Here is a 20,127-nt window from a genome sequence, read left to right as displayed (position 1 = left end):
AGAAGATAGATTTTTGATGTGTTACTATTCCCTTGGCGTAGTTGTAAGTATCGATAATCTCTCTCATTTTTAACTTATACTTGACCTTATTATAATTGAACACTTTTGACCTGCTAAAATCTATGTAGGTTCGATCATTTGTTCAACATTGTCGCCCAGTAATCATCGTCGATGGTACGCATTTGAAGGCAGGGTACTCGGGGACAAATTTAGTTGCCGTTGCGATGGATGACAATAATGGAATTCTGCCATTGGCCTATGGAATTGGTGGCGGCGAGACAAACGAGGTTTGGTCATGGTTCTTAGGCAACCTAAGAGATCATTTAATGAGTTGTGGTATGAGTGATCGTATTTCAGAGCTTACTTTTATTTCTGATCGTGCTGCTTCAATTGCACATGATGTTTCAACTGTGTTTCCTGAAGCCTTTCACTGTTTTTGCGCACGTCATTTGTTTGGAAGCATCAAGACTAAATCTAACAAATTCAAATATTTTGAATGGCATTATTGGAAAATGGTGAAAGCTTATCGTGGGTCGAATTTTGAGGATCATCTTAGTGTATTTCGAAGAAGATTGAGAGCGTCTTACAATTATTTAGAACAAGTTGGTTTCCACAAATGGTCCAGAAGTAGAGCTGAACATGTTAGGTATTCATACCTTACTAGCAACAGTGTAGAGTCTGTTAACGCACTATCCAAACATGCTCGAAAACAACATGTTTGCATGTTGTTTGAGTTTTTTCGCGCTTCAGTACAAGATTGGAATTTCAAACATCGCAACCAGTCGGTTAGTCTTACTTCAACGGTTACCCCATATGCTGAACGTAAACTAGGCAAGAGGACGAGAAAATCTAGAAGATGGCAAGCAATTCCATTGACAAACAATCTAATAGAAGTGCGAGATGGCAGAAAAAATGGAATGGTTAATCTCGACGATAAAGTATGTTCATGTGGGCAGTGGCAGTTATCGGGGATACCTTGCGGTCATGTTATTGCAGCAGCACGACTTTTCGACGTGGAGGATGTTACTCAATTTGTATCACACTGGTTCACAACTCAAACTTATATAAATATGTATTTGGAACACATCCTTCCTTTGCCCCATCGGTCAGAATGGTCGTATCCGTCGCCCGGCGTTTTACAAATTGTAAACCCTCCCATTAAGGAGAAAAGAGCCCCTGGACGCCCTAAAAGTACAAAACGTATTCCGTCGAAGGGTGAAGATACTGAAAAAACCGTAAGAACTTGCACTCGCTGCAAAGAACCAGGTCATGGTAGGGATACGTGCACAGCTTCTTATGACCGAACAGGTGAATCAACTTCTAAAAGGGTAGTAAAAACATCGGACTCAAAATCAAAGAAGGGTAAGGAGAAGGCCACAGATGCTGAAGCTTTTAAGGCATATCAGTCTCAGTTTTATGCAACGTGCAATTTAGGGAGCGATAATTAGTAACACTATCGCATTTGTTGTAATGTCAGTTTTATTTTTAACTTATTGTTGGATTTCGTTATTGTAATGTATTGTTGTATTTCCCTTGTATTCTAGGTACCTACTGTGTTATTTTATGTAATAAATGTAATTTGTTTTACAACACACGCAAGGAAGCAAATCACTTACTGCGTACGCAAGGCTTTGCTTGCGTACGCAAGGCTTTGCTTGCGTACGCAAGATAGACGAAAGTATACACACGCAAGGACGCAAGGTCATGCTTGCGTACAAAAAACAGCCAAAAATATGTACACGCAAGGAAGCAAATCTAAGCTTGCGTACGCAAGCATAAGCTTGCGTCCTTGCGTGTATGTCAAATACAACTGTTGCAAAACTGAATTTACCAGCAACCTATTTACACCATATTTGCATACAAGACCTGCTACCTATTAGCTACAATGTATCAATCAACCTGAATCTCTACTGGTGGAGTTGGTGGCGGCGGTTCTTGTGTATCAAAACGTGCACGAAAAAACGTCCTTGCCATTCTGTTTCTATACTGCTCTGCAGCCTTTTTAGCATCTCCAATGTTGTCAACCTCCTCCCTTCCATAAATAATCCTCTCCATATGTATGCACACCCAAACCCCACAATCACCATGAGCACCAATCTGAATTGGCACAACGGGACCAGGTTCAATCATCAACTCCACACTCTCTTTATTTTCATAGTATCCGACAATTTGGGAGTCTCGCGTCTTGTTAAAATAGTCAATCGCCTTCAAGTACACTGGCAAGTTGTCACCCAAAATCTTGAAAACTGCGTCAAGTTTTTTTTCACGGACACATCCGGGTAAAATGTCGTACACAGAAACCTTCATTTCTTCTAACTTCAACTGAAGCAGCAGGAAATGTTCTTCGTCATAAAAATGTATTGGGATCAAGACCTGTAGAGGCAGAAAGGTTAAAACAAAACAAAAGACGCAAGGACGCAAGATAAACCTTGCGAAGACACAAAACATACGCAAGGGCACAAGGTCAACCTTGCGACAACGGGACGCAAGGACGCAAGATAAACCTTGCGTAGCCAAAACACACGCAAGGAGCAAGGTTGACCTTGCGACATCGACACGCAAGGGCGCAAGGGAGAACTTGCGTCCAGTTACCAAGACGCAAGGTCGCAAGAATGTCCTTGCGTCTGCTCCAGAACAACAAATGCTGTAAATATTCTTGTGTTTACCTGATCACAGTCAGCCCAAGATGGATATAGGTCAACACTGCCGTCTCCAAGTCCAATTAAGTACATGTAATCTGGAGGATTTTGGCCAATAATTCCCTCTCCATCTATTGTAGATTCCTCCTGTGTGCCCACCTCCTTCTGAGTATTGTCAAAATAAGTGTTGAACCTCTCAAACATGTTCAGGAATCCCAGTGGCATAATAGTCCATCTAGAACTAGCCTTAAGCACCTCAGCTGGAAACTCAGGAGTGGCATAAACTTGACTGGCTCGGGGGAGAAATCTCTGACGATATCTCAACAGAAATGTAGCCCAGCCGTCAACGTGCTATAAATATAACAAGTTAACATATACAGTGTAACCTTAGTATAATTTATAAATAAATTGTATAAAATTAACAAAAGAATAACAAAATAACAAACTTACAAACTTACCAAGTTATCCAAATAACCAGAATGCCCTAATGCCAGTAATCGAAGCCAAAACTCTTGATTTATAAAAATGAATTGCTCATTTTGAAAGATGAACATGCAACGCGTCTCTTGCTTGCTCTCAATCATTGTCTTTGGATCTTTTGCTGGACCTGCATGCTTTCTACCATCTCTCCAGGCATTAGGTGGCGGTGGTTGGAGAGTTCCTTGATCATTTATAAACCTGTCAATCATCCCCCAAATTTCTTCCTCAGTAGCCCAGTCTTGTTCCTTTCTTTTTCTCTTAGTCACTTTAACAGGCTGCTTATCAACACTAACCTACAATAATTATGGGAAACAAGGTTAATATAAATTAATTCAAACAGACGCAAGGACGCAAACATAATCTTGCGTGTGTAGAATACACCACACGCAAGGACGCAAGAACAACCTTGCGCCTAAAAGACAACAGACGCAAGGACGCAAATGATTGTTGCGCCAGCAAAACTCACCTCTGCTGCTGCATCTGTGTCCATGGGTACCACATCCTCATTAATTTGTTGTTGACCTTGATCTTCTTCAGTCCCTAACTTTACAGCATTCATGCTTTCCACCTTCTCAATCACATCTTTTGACAACTGAGTAAAATACAAATGCTAACTTAGTAAACAAACATACGCAAAGACGCAAGGACAACCTTGCGACAAGCCTACGCAAGGACGCAAGTAAAACCTTGCGTGCCTAGAAGCCAAGATGCAAGAACACTCTTGCGACACGCAAAGACGCAAGGCATGTCTTGCGTCCGAGACAGTAACAGAAAACAACATTAAATAGCCATTGTTTATTGCAATAATCTAACATACAACTTTTTTAATTTGCTGGGCTGTACCTTCTCAATAGGTTTTCTGTACCCAGGTGTTGTGAATGGGGACCTTAATACACCAGTTGGCTTTCTTTCTCTGATTCCACATCGAATGTGCATTGGAGACGGCCTTTCAGTCTCATTATCAGACAAAGATCGATTGAAACACATATCATCATCCTAAACACAATAAATAACATAAGTAATAAATAAATCAATAAATCAATTCAATTAATACCAAAATAATAATAAATAAATCAACATAAATCAATTCAATTCAATGTACCTGATATTGTTGTTGTTGTTGCGATAAAAGTTCTTCGTGTTGCATAACAAGTTTTTTGCAATCAATTAACTCTTTCTCTTGTTTGTCCACCCGCTTTGTCAACAACTCTAACATACGATGTAAATTGTGTACATCATGAAGGCCCTCTGTATGAACATCTTCTGTTGAATGCTTGTGGTGTGTCTGCTCAGACCCATCAACAACTGGATCATCTGTATCAACTTCATCATCCTGGACCTCAACCTCGATCTCATCTTCTGGTACCTTTCCTCCTCTAAAGTACACGTCACTCTGAATCCACCATTGACAACTCTGCTCTGTTTCAGTTGGCTGCAGACCACGAAAAGGTCTCTTTTTCTTGGGACACTCATCCTACAATTAATTATTAATTATTTAATTATCAAATAAGAATATTAGCAGAAAGCAATATGCAAAGACGCAAATAAAAGCTTGCGTCCGTGTACGTAAGGACGCAAACAACTCTTGCGTTGAAGAACAAAAACACACACAAGGACGCAAGGTCCACCTTGCGTCTACATAAAAATACACGCAAGGACGCAAGGTATACTTTGCGCCCATACCAGAACCTGTCTGTAAACAGATAACAGATAAACTATGAACAATTTAGGATAGGCTAACATTTTAAAAATGTAACTAACCTGAATATGTAGGAGTTTAAGGTATTCAGACATTCCAAATGACTCGGCAGATGAACGCTTCCAAAAAAGAGCCCTCGGTACTCCATTCTTGTCAGTCTTTTTTGCGAACGGTTTAATGGTACGACGGTAAGACTCGAGAATCCAAATCTACAAATAAAAAAACAATTACTTTAATTTATGTTACATCTTAAATATTAACATTAAATAACAAATATTCAACCATTTACCTTGAAAGCCCACATAAATCCCGCCAAAGTGTACGCCTTTCCACTCTCTAATTGGCTTTCACGAATAACAAAGCCTTCACTAACCGCTTCGTAAGTTGGCTCCCAAATACGAGACCCCCATGGGTACTGATTAACACGCGATAACTCTTCGACTAGCCATAAAAACTTTTTATTCACAACATGGATCCCTTGTTTACCCATAAAACCTCTCTCTACAATCAAGATAATTGCTAATCGTACCACATCATCGTCACTAATACGGCTGTGATCAGATTTTAAAAGCATCTTTTCAACATCACTAATCAAAACATTTTGAGAATCTTTAAAACCCTTAAATAAACGTCGTCTAATAGGTGCGGTCTGGACGTCATAATTCTTCGGGATGTAATGTGCCATGTCAGTCCGGCTACTAAACAAAAAACCCGTCACAAGACAAAATTCACGGCGACCAAATCTAATCGAAAAATTGTCCTGAAAATGAAACCATATATCCTCATGCTCATCGGGGTACTTAACATTATCCAGTCTTTCCGGCCGTACACTCTTCCGTTGAAGCATGCAATGTACAAGCCCGGGATCATTACCAAAGTATTCAAGATCTAACCATGGATCAAAACACGTTTCTTTAAACTTTTTAATTTGATTCTCAGTCATGACCTTCTTCACATCCCCTATAACGGTCAACTTATTCTTCATCGTTAACTTTCTTTCCACAAATCCCTGCATAAGTAACTTTATAATCAGCAGAAGTACAAGGACGCAAGGACGCAAGAAAAAACTTGCGTCCGTTTAATAGAACAACGCAAGGACGCAAAGACATGTTTCTGGAGACACGCAAGGACGCAAATATAACCTTGCGTCCTTAACAATGCGTACGCAAGCACGCAAACTAGGTCTTGCGTCTGATTAATTTCCATAATTTTACGAGCAGTTTATGTATGTTTCACTCGACCATATAACCTAAAATACAGTTGCATGTCATAAAACAACGATTGTACTTCATTAAACACAAATACACCTCGAAGAGACATTTCATCGAGCAGTTGGTGTGCACATTTATACAATTCGCATCGAACCCAAAATAAACCGATAAAACACACATAAATAACAAAGTAATCACTAACCTGGGTGCTCGCCATCGTAGAGAGGTTGATTCCTTGATTATTAGCTTGATTACCTCGTGAAAACCCGATTTACTTTGCGTGAAAACCCTAATACTTCGTGTAAACGCTTGTAGGCTAGAATAAGAGGTCACGGTGGTGGCAAGAGGGGTTAGGTGGTGGTGGAGATGATGAAGGAGGAGAATCTGGTAGTAGTAATGGAAGCGATGAACAGGGTTTGCGTTTGTGCTTGCGTTTTTGCGAATCGCCTGTGTTACTGTTTATTTGCGTGTTTGCGAAGTCGGATGAAAGTGTATAGTGACGGGTTTAAACATGTCATTTAACCGTGATTTTTTTAGAATAATACGCAAGGACGCAAGGACGCAAGGTCGCAAGGTACCTTGCGCCTTGCGAGGGCATTTTGTCAATTTTTTTTTTGTTGGGCTCTGGTGCAAGGAGTAAAAAATATTTGGGCATTTTGGTGATAATCCCTTTCATTTTATATGTCCAGGCTTGAAGTTATACCAAAAATGGAATGGGACAGTCATTCGAAGATGAGGGAAATCTATAAAAAAATTAGCATTTTGCCCAGATAGAACTTTTTCAAACTTCAAAATCAGATTAAACAAATAGCACAATGATAACGTTTAGATGTACTATACTTCTATATGAACCGAACATTATATAAAACAAAAACAAACATAGGTCTTTCATTGATAAACAAACATTGTTTGTTAAGATAACAACAATGCCTATTCCTAAGAACACGAGACGTTACCATAATGAGAGATCATGATGACCAAACATTTTGAATCACGTCTTTATTTAAAACACTTAGCACCTTACATAAGCAAACCATTCATAAATGTAGAAACTCAGATAACACATTAGAGAGGTTCCATCCTTGGAATTTTGATAGCTGCAATCCCATCGGTAGTACCAGCAGTCGAAGTCTCAAAATCTTCACTATCATTTGGTGAATCTGATTTGTGTTTGGTGAAACTCGGGCTAGGGGTCCTCGACTGATGAATGATTTCCTTCATGTGTAGGTATAATCGAAGCCTTCATAATAGAGATAAAAAAAATTGTAAACACAAATTTCGTTAACTGAAGATGAAGCTACAAAATATTAGTATGCGTGGTTTGTGTAGTGAATATTTTTTTATAGTATGAATGTTACAAAATTAAACTTGATTTACTAAATAAAAAGGAAATAATGGAAGAATACCTTTATTGGTGTAACCTTTGTGTCAGCTTCAGCAGATGGTTCAGCAGTTGGTTCATTCAGTTTAAGCATACGATCAACATATTCAATTACACCAGGTGAGTCAGTAACATTGTACTCAATCATTGAAGCGTAAGTGCGACTCCTGGTCCAATCTGTGACACGTATCATCCAAACACAAGACTTGTTGACAATCTCATACAGCTCAGTCGGAAACTTCTTTTCAGCACCACACTTCAACACAAATATGAAATGTTAATAATTGAGCTCCTAAAAAGTCACTTTTGTTATAGTTAAACATACTAATACTTATTATGCTATAGTGGGTAAAATTTACGTTAAATTTGTTGTGAATGTCATACCTTTAAAGGCATCTGAACTAACCATTCAGAACTCATGTTCAACAGCTGCGAAAGTTCATGCTGGAATATAACACAAGGAACAATGCCAGTAGAGTCTTCAATGTGAACAACTAACCTGATTCTGTTAGAAAAAGAAAAAATGTAAATATAAATAATTAATAAGTTAAAAAAAGAACGATTTTAGAAAAAACGGATATGACAAAAAACTGAATATGTAACATTAAGTATGTACACTATAAAACTTATATGCCATAAACAAAGATACCGTGGGTTAACATCAGTGACAGGTCCACAATTGTCACATTCATATTCAGCTTTCGAAGCAACAGAAGGGAATCTTGGACCAGCATATTTGTTGCACTTATTACATGCAAATGTGATCCAGCCTTCGTCCTCATCGATGACAGCAACCTTAGCCTTAACAACATACTTACAAGCTGCTACAATTATAAAGAACATAAGTATATGTAGAATGGATAAACAGTTTGCATTATAAGATAATAATTTTGTACACATTGCTGATTGTTTGTTAATATATCGAAATACATACCTAAAACATGTTCTGGAGTTGTGTGCAAGTTATAACTGAGCGTTTACTCCAAAGTTTCAATTGATCATCCAATGAGGGTGTTACATTAGCAGTTGCAGACAGTGTTTGTAGAGTCCTAAGCTGAGTATCCAGAGGATAAACAAAAGATTACGAATAAATATGGTTATATATATGCCGCATCAATATATTTATGGATATTCGATCTAAGATATAGCATTAGGAATGGTATTAGTATAATAATTATATACCAAAGGTGGTACAACAGCAACAGTCTGAGTGTTAGGAACAGTGGTAACATTAACATCACGACGCAACTTATCGTCAATTACTTGAAAGACTTCTTTGTCATCAGTCAAATTCTCAACCGTCAAACCGGGGTAATTGAAGTGCAGATTAAAATCAGAAACTTTAATGTGCCACGCATAGGGATTAAGCAATATTTCATTGAACTCTGTAGGGAACTTTTGTGGATCGGAAGACTGTGGACATGAAATAAAATCATCAGGTTAGCAAGAAAGGTAAGTCAGTTTAAGATATAATGTTGAGAAGCATGTTTGATATTCCAGTGTCGGAAATATGTTAAAAAAACCCTGATCTGCCTTCTCCCTCAACCATGAAACACTCTTCTTCAACATCTTTGATAGCTGAGAATCGAACAAAACTAATGTGCACTCTCCAGTAGCATCCTTAGCTCTAATAGTTGTCCTAACTCTGAACATTAAGGGGTAGTGTTACCAAATAATATAATAAAACTAATGATATTGTAGATTGTGGTAAAAAAGAAATACAAAAAACTATTATTGTTTTAAATAATACCTAGGGAAAACATTTTTAGCAATTCCACAGATTTCACAATCATATACAGTCTGATTGGAATCAACACACAACCTGGGTGCAACTTTCTTGTTGCACTTAGTACAGGTATAAGTAAACCAGCTTTCGTCAACATTAATCTTCTGGACACGACCCCTTATAACACAGCTAGTAATCTAGTAACATATTTGAAAAACAAACAATTGCAATATACGATACTATTTTTTACCAAAATATGAAATTGAATTTAACGACTGTAAGTAACTAGAGGGGGGAGGGGTGAGTAGTTACTTAATACGTTTTTAACAATTTTTCGATTGATCACCAATTTCGATTTTATTTTGATCAACCAATTCAACTCAAACTTGATGTGTGTGGTGTATATGTTCAAAATGATAAATGAAGTAATGTAAAGAACATAGACACAAAGATTTATAGTGGTTCGGGTGAATGTTAACTAATCCACTCTCCGATTACACTAATCGGGATTTGTTGCTTCAGTAAGCACTTTTCTCCAAACCCGGTGGAGATCCGATTTACAAGTCTTCAATCTTCTTTAGTAGACAACAAACCAAATCTTTCTATCCCTTCGAAAGATCAACTCTAACCTAGATCAACTTGTCTTCACCTTGGATAAGTATTAATCTCCAAATAAGATTAATTAACTTCCTAAGTCCCTTTAAGGAAGTAGATCACTAAACTAGCCTATGCTTCCACTAATTGAAGTTACAAGACTTTCTCTGCAATGATGATCCTAACACAATACTAGGACATACATTACATTAAGTAAACTCACAAGATAAATGAATTTGATTAGTAAGTTTACAACAACCCAATTCTATATCTATAAGATCATAGAATCTTCTCTTGCTTGATCACATTTGAGTAGTAATTGATGCACTTGTGATCACTGGAGATATGCCTTTTAAATGTGCAAGAGGGGCAGCTTCAAATGAACTCAAATGTTTGCCTTTTATAGTGAGATTCAAAAAATAGCCGTTGACACACGGTTCCCAGTACGGTCGACCGTGGTGCGACCGTGCGTGCTCCAGTCCAAAATTGGTATCCGTTGTATAGCCATTTGACTCAGATTTGAACACCACTTTTTGGCACCTTTACTCCTTCTAGCACCTGCAAAAGAAACCAAACATCCTATACAAGTACTATATGCATTAAGTGTGTGAGATTTGGTCTTATTGCATGAAAGTGACTAATCATTCCAAAAGTGGCAAACCCAACATTCTTGGAGAAGTGTCTTGATTGATATTTAGGGAAATTTCAGATTGGTCAAGACTTAGTTAGTCACTTTAATGCTCTTGGTTCAATTCTAAAGGCTAGTCACTATATCATTAACTTCCTAGTTCCAATTAATCTCAAGTCATGTTTTATTTGAGTTTAGTTAGGGATTAATTGAATAATGTCTCTAGAGGATAATCATGAAGTATGTAGAGACATTAAGGTTAAGTTATTATTGAACAAGCAATCATACTTAGTTACTTAGACTAGACCAAATAGACAATTAACTATTGTGAACCATTTTACACTTAATCTATTGGAGTAAGTTAGTTACTTAAATTCTAACTAATGAGCACATGGCAAACATATTAAGTTGACAAGTTTATGAGTATTAAGCATATTAGCAAGTAGCAAGTAATACTCACATAGCAAGAGATAGTTATTCTAAGATCAATCATATAGATACTTGTACAACTTATAATTAAAGCACTTAATAAGTATAATGTGCAATATAACACATTTCATGATTAATGTGTAAGCACACATTAATATCCAACACATGCACAAGGGAAGAGCAATCTCTAGTTGGGACTTGGTGACCATCCTAAATGTATCTAAGTGTGTTTTAGGATTACAAGTCATTTCTAGTTTAATCTTGAGATCATTGTTCTTCATTTAGCCTTAATTAATCACTAAGTCCTTTTTAATAGCAATCATTGTTCTAGTGATATTGGCTTGCGTGTGTTGATACTTGATGATCATAATAAAAATATCTAGATAAGAATTAAGATCACAAGTTGTTGATTAACACTTATGTGTTATGCCTAATCTTGGTTAGCTTGTCATTAAGATGTCATTAGGCGTAATTAATCACAATTAGTGTTTTTATGACCAAGACTCAATTGAGTATGGAGAGAGCATCTATCCTAAGTATGTTTAGAAAGGTTTCATGAATTATAGATGCCGGGAACTAGTCAAACTTTATTTGGTCAAAATTTGAGACAGAAGAAACTGCGGTCGCACTGCGGTTGACCGTGGTGGCGACCGTGCAACTTGTTTTCACAAAACTTCGTTGCAATTCAGTTTGGGGTTTCACGGTTGACTATGCGGTCGACCGTACCTCAACCGTGTGTTTGCCTGAACTTTTAATTCCATTCTTTAACCTTTGTTTGACTTGGTCGTTTGCAAGATAAAGTATGGATTAGTGACCTTGCGTGTTTTATGTTAAGATGTCAGTCATCACTTATGCGTATGTGTGTACGTCATCATCAAAACATATTCGTTTATTTAATTACACTTTTTGGTTAATCATACTTAAGTTTATCGTCTAGTGTATTAACCCACATTCAACCAACAACGACATTTGATGTAACAATATTGTATTGAATATTAGATTGATCCGATAAGTCAATCATAGCGCACCTCAGTGATTTGAAGCAACTCCTCCATAGTTTTTGGTTGATGTTTTGAAAATATATCTACAGCAGTTTGTAAGACAGTTTCGATTTTCAACTCTGGAGCTTGAGTCTGACCATTGGTTGAACTTTCAGCATTAACATCGCACCTGTACAAATAGGTAGTTTTTATTAAATAAATTATATATTTTTATTTTTATGTTTTTTGTATTGTATTAAAATGTTTAAGGACGTGGTAAAAAATAAATCCAACACTGTAAGCATCTTAAGTTGTTTTACGTACTCAGCCTTAAAAGTTCGAATGGGTGCAACATCCTCGTTGATGTAAACGTGGCAGCCCCACAATTGGTTTGAAACCTGAGCAAACCCTGCTAAGATAGTTGTTTTAATTACAAATATCTACTCTTTATAGTATGAGCCAACTTATATAAATTAGTGATGTAATTTTTATTGTACCTTGCCAATCACGAACTTTGCAGTTATGAAGCAGGACATAAATTGGCACATCAGGATGTCTGTATTCAGTTTGTATTCAGTTTTCAGACACAAACTCAAAAGGCTTGGACGCATGATGAGACCACAATGCACACTTAAGACGAAATCCACTGTAACAAACAGATTTTAATCAAATTTTATATATGAAAGTAAACATGGTGAGTCAAGTGAATATGGTATAAAAAAATTAATCGAGTTATATATTTTTGACAATTTAACAAAAACACTGAATCTAAATTCACCTGCTATCAGACAGAACAAACTCAATTGATCCCTTTTTCGCGCTTAACACGCATTGGATTCATTTCGACCAGTCGACCAACAACATCTGCATAAGGAACAAAATACATTATTACATGTTAATAACATGTTTTTATAAACTTAGTTTGATGTAGTTGATAGTAGGTTAATTAGTCATTTAATAGACTTAAGTTTCTTTGCGCAGTAGTAAATAAACACATACCGAAAACTTGAGAAGTGTTAATCTTCCACTCAATGAGATCACGAAATAGTACGGTGTTAAACCCGTCAGATAGCGGTTCAAAAGGTTGACAACGAACCACATTGGTGTTTCGATACAGCATTATCTTCCATGGATGATTAACAATCATCACCTTATCATCACATGCAACAACTCTGAAATTGGATAAGTCAAAGAAATCTCCTTCTTTGATAGTGTTGATAAAAAAAAGGAATCAAGTTCTTTGTAATAGTAGCGCGAACTTTGTTACCCTGAAATTAAACATTTTATAATGATGTATTAGATAACAGTATTTCAAACTAATTTTCAATGTTGAATGCAATGCATGTATTCGGCTTCTTAACATTGATGACCAAAAATGACAGTAACGTGAATGATAATAGTTGTAAAGATATGTTGAAGAGATTGGTTGTATATCATGATATGATTGTTTGTATACATATGAAAATTAGTTTTATGGCATGAAAGTTTACTCATATGTTTGTAATTAAAATTGGTTTTCCAATTTTTTTTTGTACATGATGAGATAAGTATATTAGTAAAAAAATTTAGACAAAATATGTTTAATTGTTATCCAAGTCACATACAAAAAGTTAACTAAACATTAGTAATATGGCAGTTACTTTATTCATATCAGGTTACACAAATTCTGTTAAACTATAACTGATTACTTCATTATAATGACATAATAATCCAGTTATAAGAACATAACTAAGGTTAATTTCATATTATCCTGTATGTACATAGGCAAAATATTCTAATTCTAATATCCTAATAACATATCCTAACATCATAATATCCTATTAGTTTAACAGAAAAATCAAATACTGATTGCAACATATTATATAAATCATAATTTAAGCTTAGAATACGAATAAACTAATTCCATATTATATAAATTACAAATTTCATAGGATAATATGTGGAAGTTATAAACATATCAATAACATTCTGTTGTAAAATTATGTAGCAAAATAAATTAAATTTTACCTCAAAGTCGATGAAGATTAACTCATATGACATAGTCGACACTGGATTATTGAAGTATCTTTTTTTCCTGGTAAGAAACACCTTAACACGAACACGAGTTTCATTTGTGACTTGATTGTTGAGCAGATTCAGAGGTCTGAACTCTCCAGCTTCACCCATTTTTTTAAGTGAATTTTGTATGTGTAAAAGAATGTAAATAATGAGAACCGATGGTTCATATTTATAACCGGTTGCCTAAATTTAAAAAAAAAACCATTGGAGGGAAATGATGGCAGTTATTGATTTACAGTTTTAAGATACAGTTCCAGAACAGAGAGCAGTTTTGAGGTATTTTTTTTAAAAAAAATTTTAAATATAAATTCTAAATAAATTCTAAAAAAATATATATATAAAAAATAAAAAAATTATAAATCATTAATCATTAATCGTAAAATAAAATATAATTATAGTTAATTTACATGTAAATAAATATAAAAATAATCAGAAAAAAAGTGAATTATGCATATCAAATTTATGAGGAAAACCAGCAAAATTATGACAATATACTAATTATTGAATTATTGTGAAATCGATTGAAGTAAGCTAACTTGCAGCTACATTTATGAAACACGAATATCAGATACCTTCGTTTGAACACACATGAATGCGCAAGGATGATTCAATCAAGGACTGCAAGATAAAATGGAATAGGGTTTAGATTAAAGATGCATTGATTTAGGATTTGATTCTATCAAATCCAAGAAAGCAACAGCACACCTGAATGCGTATAGCTTATTAAATCAGTGTCACCAAGGGAAAACTAAATTTGGGTTATAGGTTTACTTCGATTCGAGTTGGAATTTGGATGTTTATGCGCCGTGTGATATATGAAGGTTTGTGCAGAATGAATTGAACGATGCAGGTTGTTGTTTTAGTTGTTATAAGGGTAATTTAGGATAATCACATAATTCTGACATCAGAGAAGGTATTCTGACATGAGATAAATAACATCCATTCGATTTCCCTCAAAAAACCTCATCTAAGGGTGGTGATTGGCTCTTGTAATTTGTTTTTTAAAAATCTTAGGTAAATAATACTTTACTATAATAGATAGTGTAGATAGTGTAGATGTAGATATATATATACATATACATATGTGTTATTCAGTGGAGTAATATAACAAATCAACTCATCATCATTACACATAACGTATAAACACAAAATATGAATTGTGTAGAAACTGTGCAGGCAGTATGCAAGTATTTGTACACACCTTTTATTTGTTCATTTGCACAAGTCAAAGATACAATATTTCGTCATTTGAAACATATAGTCAACACAAGTCAATAATGCAATATTTGGTCGTTAAATGTTAAAACAGATCAACAAACAAAAAGATCACTTTGACATCAATTACACACAATTACATAAACCTTACTTTTTTCATAAAAAGCATGAATAACGATAATAATCTCTACACATGAGCCCAATAACAACTTTTTAAACTCCAAAGAGTGATTAGCTAAAAGAGTAATTAGCCAAAAGTATGGATATACATATTGGTATTTTTTAACAAAACAAGTGTAAATACATATTGGTTTCCACCTCATGATGCTTTATCTGGTTGCAAAGCATCAGAAAACATAGAAGTAAATTTGTTATTTTTCCATTTATCAATTGTATACAATCAAGTAAATTTCTTTTCGATAAAGGGTCGAATTTTTTTTAATTAGGAATAGGCCACGCCAAGTTAGGCAGCTATTCTATTGCATATATTATTATTACAATCATAATCATAACTTGGATAAGTAACTAAAGTCATATAATAAGGTTACCTGAGTGCACTAACAACATACTTTGGGTGACCTTCAACCCGTTCGAACCACCCTCCTTAAAGCAGTTCTAGGTAAAACACAAACATAATCCAAATGGGTGGTGTAAATTTCCACATCTAAGTTCTACTGTTTGATTCATGTTCAAAGCTACACATGATAAGGCCCCACATTCTTGATGATTTGTAGTTTGAAACAAACGGATGATGAGGTTGTACACATCCTGGTTTGTGATATTCTTGCTATATTCCAAAACTGTTTGCATTAGTTTGTGGATTCGCATGGTACATTTTACTAGCTTATAACGACTACTGTAATTAATATAATTAAATTTTAATATTAAGTATATTCTATAAATACATAAATACATATTATTATTATTATTATTATATTCATGTCCAATTTAGGGGGATGACACTTTATTTGTTCGATTATATCTTAGTAGGTAGTAGGTACCCAATTCACATTTTTCTTTCAACTTCAATGATTTCTAATTCTCTAATACGTATGGCGTTCCTTATACAAGAATGGATGATCAATGGCCTGTGTGTCTAACCTTTAAGAGCATTCTTGGTGAATATATTTAAACAATATGATTACAAAGTATATTATATCGTTCTTAGACACTAAACACACTTTAATGGAATATTAAAGGTTTACTTAAAAGAAACTTAACTCACTTTTATAGATTATTAAATGTTACTTAAAAATTTCTGCTGTCATAGATGCACTACTCTGCACGCATACAATTTACACATTAATTGTGAGTGACTATATACATTGAGTTAATTGAGTTATTTTGGTAACAAAGCTTAAGATGTTTCTTGTAGTTTGTGTATTGGATTTTAATGATTTGATCTCCTCGGTGTAGACGGTATCTTATTAATAACATCTGAATTCAACATAATGAACAGAAACTACATCCTAGATGGATTCTATTGACGCATGGTTTATATGGTAGTCGTTTTTACCATACATAAAAGATCCCAAAAGAGTTCTTTATACTATTAATTATATATTATTCCATACATGTCAGCTTTGACTCGAATGAATGTTTTGAAAAACCTCAATTAGTTTATAAGTTAAATCCCTTCTTAGTTTCAAAATTCAAGGGTTCACCGTACATTACATTTACATGATAATTATATAACATTAACTAAATCAATGAGAACACATTTAATATTAATTAGCATAGCATCACTTATCCTCTAACATGCAAGCATTTATTTTATTATATTATTTATAAAAAAGAACAAAAGAAAGAAACCTACCTGCCAGTATATATTTTTCTACTGTTGTGAGCTTTGCAGAAACCCATTGAAATTTCTTTTATAGCTGCTTAGTACTGAAGTACTAGCAAATCTGTTTAGTTTCAAATTGAATGTAAGCCAAAATGAAGTTCGATAGTGTAGAATTAACAAAGATTAAAGGTTAACCTGGGGTCAACTATTTCTTTCAAGATTTTGGCGTGAAGTGCAGGATTGTATTCTCCCACAAGGAGATGCTCCATGTAAACTATATATATCTAAATAAGATTAATGTCAACTTATTAGTACATAACATTATAAATGTATTGATGATCTTAACATAAGCCATATTAATCTCTAAGATATCAAAGCAAAAACTTAGTTGAGAAGTAAAGGGGTTTAAGCCAAAGGAGGGCACCAATGATCTATAATTATTTGTGGTGGCTAAGTGAAGTATAAAATTACGTAGCAAAGTATATAAACAGCTTACTTAATCGTTACGATTAAATTCGGCTCTACTTATTGAGTCGACAGCAAGCGTCAACTTATTGGCGACTTGACTGGCTCTTAGAGCCTAAATTAAATTTCAAGCAGGATTTAAAACCTATGAAAATTTGATTTTACCATTTTCATGGCGTCTCATTTTTATTTTATATTTTTAAAAGCACTTTCCTACTTATTGGCCGAAGGTCCACTCCGAAGCAATTTCTCTATCCGTCGAATAGAGAAAGGGATGACTTTCTCTACTTTGGGAGTGTTTTCACTCTAGGTGAAGAAATGACTTGTCTTTATTCTCGGATAGGGAAATGATTGCCTACACCTCACCTCCCCATACACCACTTATGTAATATTGGGTTTTGTTGTTGTTGTTGATTAAACTCGAATTCCGACACAACTTGAATAGTAATTTGGAGTTTAGATCAACTAACCTTTCTTTCTTGCTCTTTAGTGAAGATGAAAGAAGGCCGAATGTAACTAGTAGCAATGTGATCAACACTTTGAATATTCTCCTACTTCGATAAATTAGAATCTGACATAAGTTATTGATCCTTTCATGTTAAAAAAAAATCAAACATATCCTAATTACCCTCTACCTAGTCTTTATAACATACAATACAAGTAATTTATCTAATATTAAAAAACAATTGAATAGAATAATGAATAATCTATATATTATTTACCTATTTTAAAGTCCAGAAACACGTCATATGGATAACTTTTGAGATGGCATGACGCTGAATTAGACGCCATTGAAGCTTTGCATTATGGATCTTAATATACCTCATATTTGTTACTCTATATTTAGTGAACAACAAATATAAAAGGTTAGAAATATATTAAACAACAACAACAACAACAACAACAACAACAATGAAAGTGAACTAACAGTAGAAGCAAAAATCAAAGTAATCGATAATTCAACAAAGCCAAATCAAACAGACAGATATAATGTATCCAATTTACCTTATCGTTCCGATGATGAATTACAAACTATTTAGCAGAGATCAATGATCTGTATCTCCGGTAATGAATTTGATCCGGCTGTGGTTCCTGGTGAGCTTCCGATGACGGAGGATGCTCAAAGGTTGACTGACATTAAAACCGGCATTAGATTCGCGGATTTCAAAGATGAAGATGTGCTTCCTGAAGTTGTAGGCGGCACGCGTGATCCGGTTGTGTCTGATGCAAGTAGTGGCCTGATGATTTTGTTGGAATCAAGATGCTCTAGAGAATGTGCCTGGAGAGACCTTTATTGGGCCGAAATCCATACTTGGTAATGGTGCTTCTTTTTAGCCTAGCATGGATTCAAATGGATCTGGTGACATTGGGCCTAACCTTGGCAAAGGGGCTTACGTGTTTGAATCCATTAAATATGTAGATAGCTCGCCAAAATGCTTAACGGTTTGATTTCATTAGAAGAAAAAGACCAAGTAAATGATAAATAAACATCACTTCTTTAACTACATTCGAGGCATTAAAAAAAAAAAAAACAATTGAAACGTGATAATATCGCAACAGATTCAAGCGGTGTATTCGGGCCATTGACGAGATGGATAACATGGAAGAAGATGACGGAGTTGATGAAGATTATTCGTCCTCGGACTCAAAATATTAGAAGAATGTTTCGGATTCTCAAGTTCTTCCCATGATATAATTCATTCGTGTTGTATTTCCGTTTTAATTTTTCGTGTCATTCAAATAGAGGTGGTGTTATTTGCTAGGGTGTGATTCTTCGGCCCGTTCTTCGCGGTTTATGTGGCGTGATTTCCGTTGATACGGTAATTTTGTGTCGTTGGTTTTACATACATTAGTGTCGTTGTCGTTGTCGTTGTCGTTGTAATGAGGGTTGTACTTGCTAGCTTCTTGCTAGTATTTTAATTTATACAATTCTTGCCTTCCAAAAAAAAAATTAAAGGATATGTTGAGATCTCTCGCAATAATAAATTCATGTTCATCGTTTCCGTTTGGTGGTTTTTTAGCTTCTAAGTTTTACTTCATTTAGTAAAAAGTTCGTGCTTGTTTGGAGTAATTTGTGGTGTTTTATGATGTGATGTTATGAGTCTATTAGATGGCATGTGGCTATCACGTGATTCTTCCCTAACAAAATGTGGTAACTGACAGTGGCGGAATTAGGATTTTTTTCACTTGGGGGTTAAAAAAATTAAAACCGTAGCAATTTTTTTGGGCAAAATATAGAGGTTTTAGGACAAAAAGTTGAGATTTTTAGGCAAATTATGATGTTTTTTGGGAAATATTTGAAGATTTTTAGACAAAATTTGAAGGTTTTGAAGCAAAAATTACAGAATCTTGGGCAAAATCTGATAGTTTTTGGGCAAAATATGTGGGTTTTGGAGCAAAAAAAATCTACCAGGGACAAAGTTGAAAAATCCAAAATTTTTACACTGAAAATTACAAATTCACTGGGTGCGGCGCCCCACCCTGCCCCCAAATAGTTTCGCCCCTTGTGACTGATGTGTTAGCTCATAAGGATAAATACTAGTTCAAAATGTGGCGCCCCTCTGGTGGTCAGTAGCCCAGCTAATTCGACCTTAGGCACTGCTTAGATTCGAACATGAATCTTTTGCTTCGTTGAGAACTCGTGTTTTTAATATACAGCTAACGGGATCGAACTCCTGAGCTTCTCTAAAGAAGGCAGACCACCAACCGTTGAACCACATCACAACTTCAATTAATATTTTATTTTAACTATCTTTTATATATGTTTTTAACAAACACATATATTGATGACGATACATATACAACATGTTGATAGTGTAGTATTAGAAGTTAATAA

At 35.0% G+C, this 20,127-nt stretch overlaps 1 protein-coding gene and 1 long non-coding RNA gene across 2 annotated transcripts; both read right to left on the bottom strand.

Annotated features, from left to right (window-relative positions):
* Positions 1 to 1,890: 1,890 nt before the first annotated feature.
* Positions 1,891 to 6,246, bottom strand: LOC139888423 (uncharacterized). The gene is made up of 9 exons (XM_071871433.1): positions 6,232 to 6,246; positions 5,108 to 5,827; positions 4,881 to 5,027; positions 4,222 to 4,593; positions 3,963 to 4,115; positions 3,586 to 3,711; positions 3,098 to 3,412; positions 2,667 to 2,990; positions 1,891 to 2,373 (listed from the first exon to the last, which is right to left on the bottom strand). Exons 1-9 carry the CDS (start codon positions 6,244 to 6,246, stop codon positions 1,891 to 1,893), a joined length of 2,655 nt encoding a protein of 884 aa, XP_071727534.1.
* Positions 6,247 to 16,855: 10,609 nt separating this feature from the next.
* Positions 16,856 to 18,500, bottom strand: LOC139891566 (uncharacterized). Its single transcript, XR_011773705.1, has 5 exons — positions 18,297 to 18,500; positions 18,014 to 18,128; positions 17,762 to 17,842; positions 17,022 to 17,110; positions 16,856 to 16,947 (listed from the first exon to the last, which is right to left on the bottom strand). It is a non-coding gene; the product is annotated as an uncharacterized lncRNA (long non-coding RNA).
* Positions 18,501 to 20,127: the final 1,627 nt, after the last annotated feature.

The sequence above is a fragment of the Rutidosis leptorrhynchoides genome, chromosome 2 (assembly GCF_046630445.1).
Source record: "Rutidosis leptorrhynchoides isolate AG116_Rl617_1_P2 chromosome 2, CSIRO_AGI_Rlap_v1, whole genome shotgun sequence".
Classification (NCBI taxonomy): Eukaryota; Viridiplantae; Streptophyta; class Magnoliopsida; order Asterales; family Asteraceae; genus Rutidosis; species Rutidosis leptorrhynchoides.
Note: the sequence above shows the minus strand (reverse complement) of the source record. Positions and strands in the feature narration are given on the sequence as shown.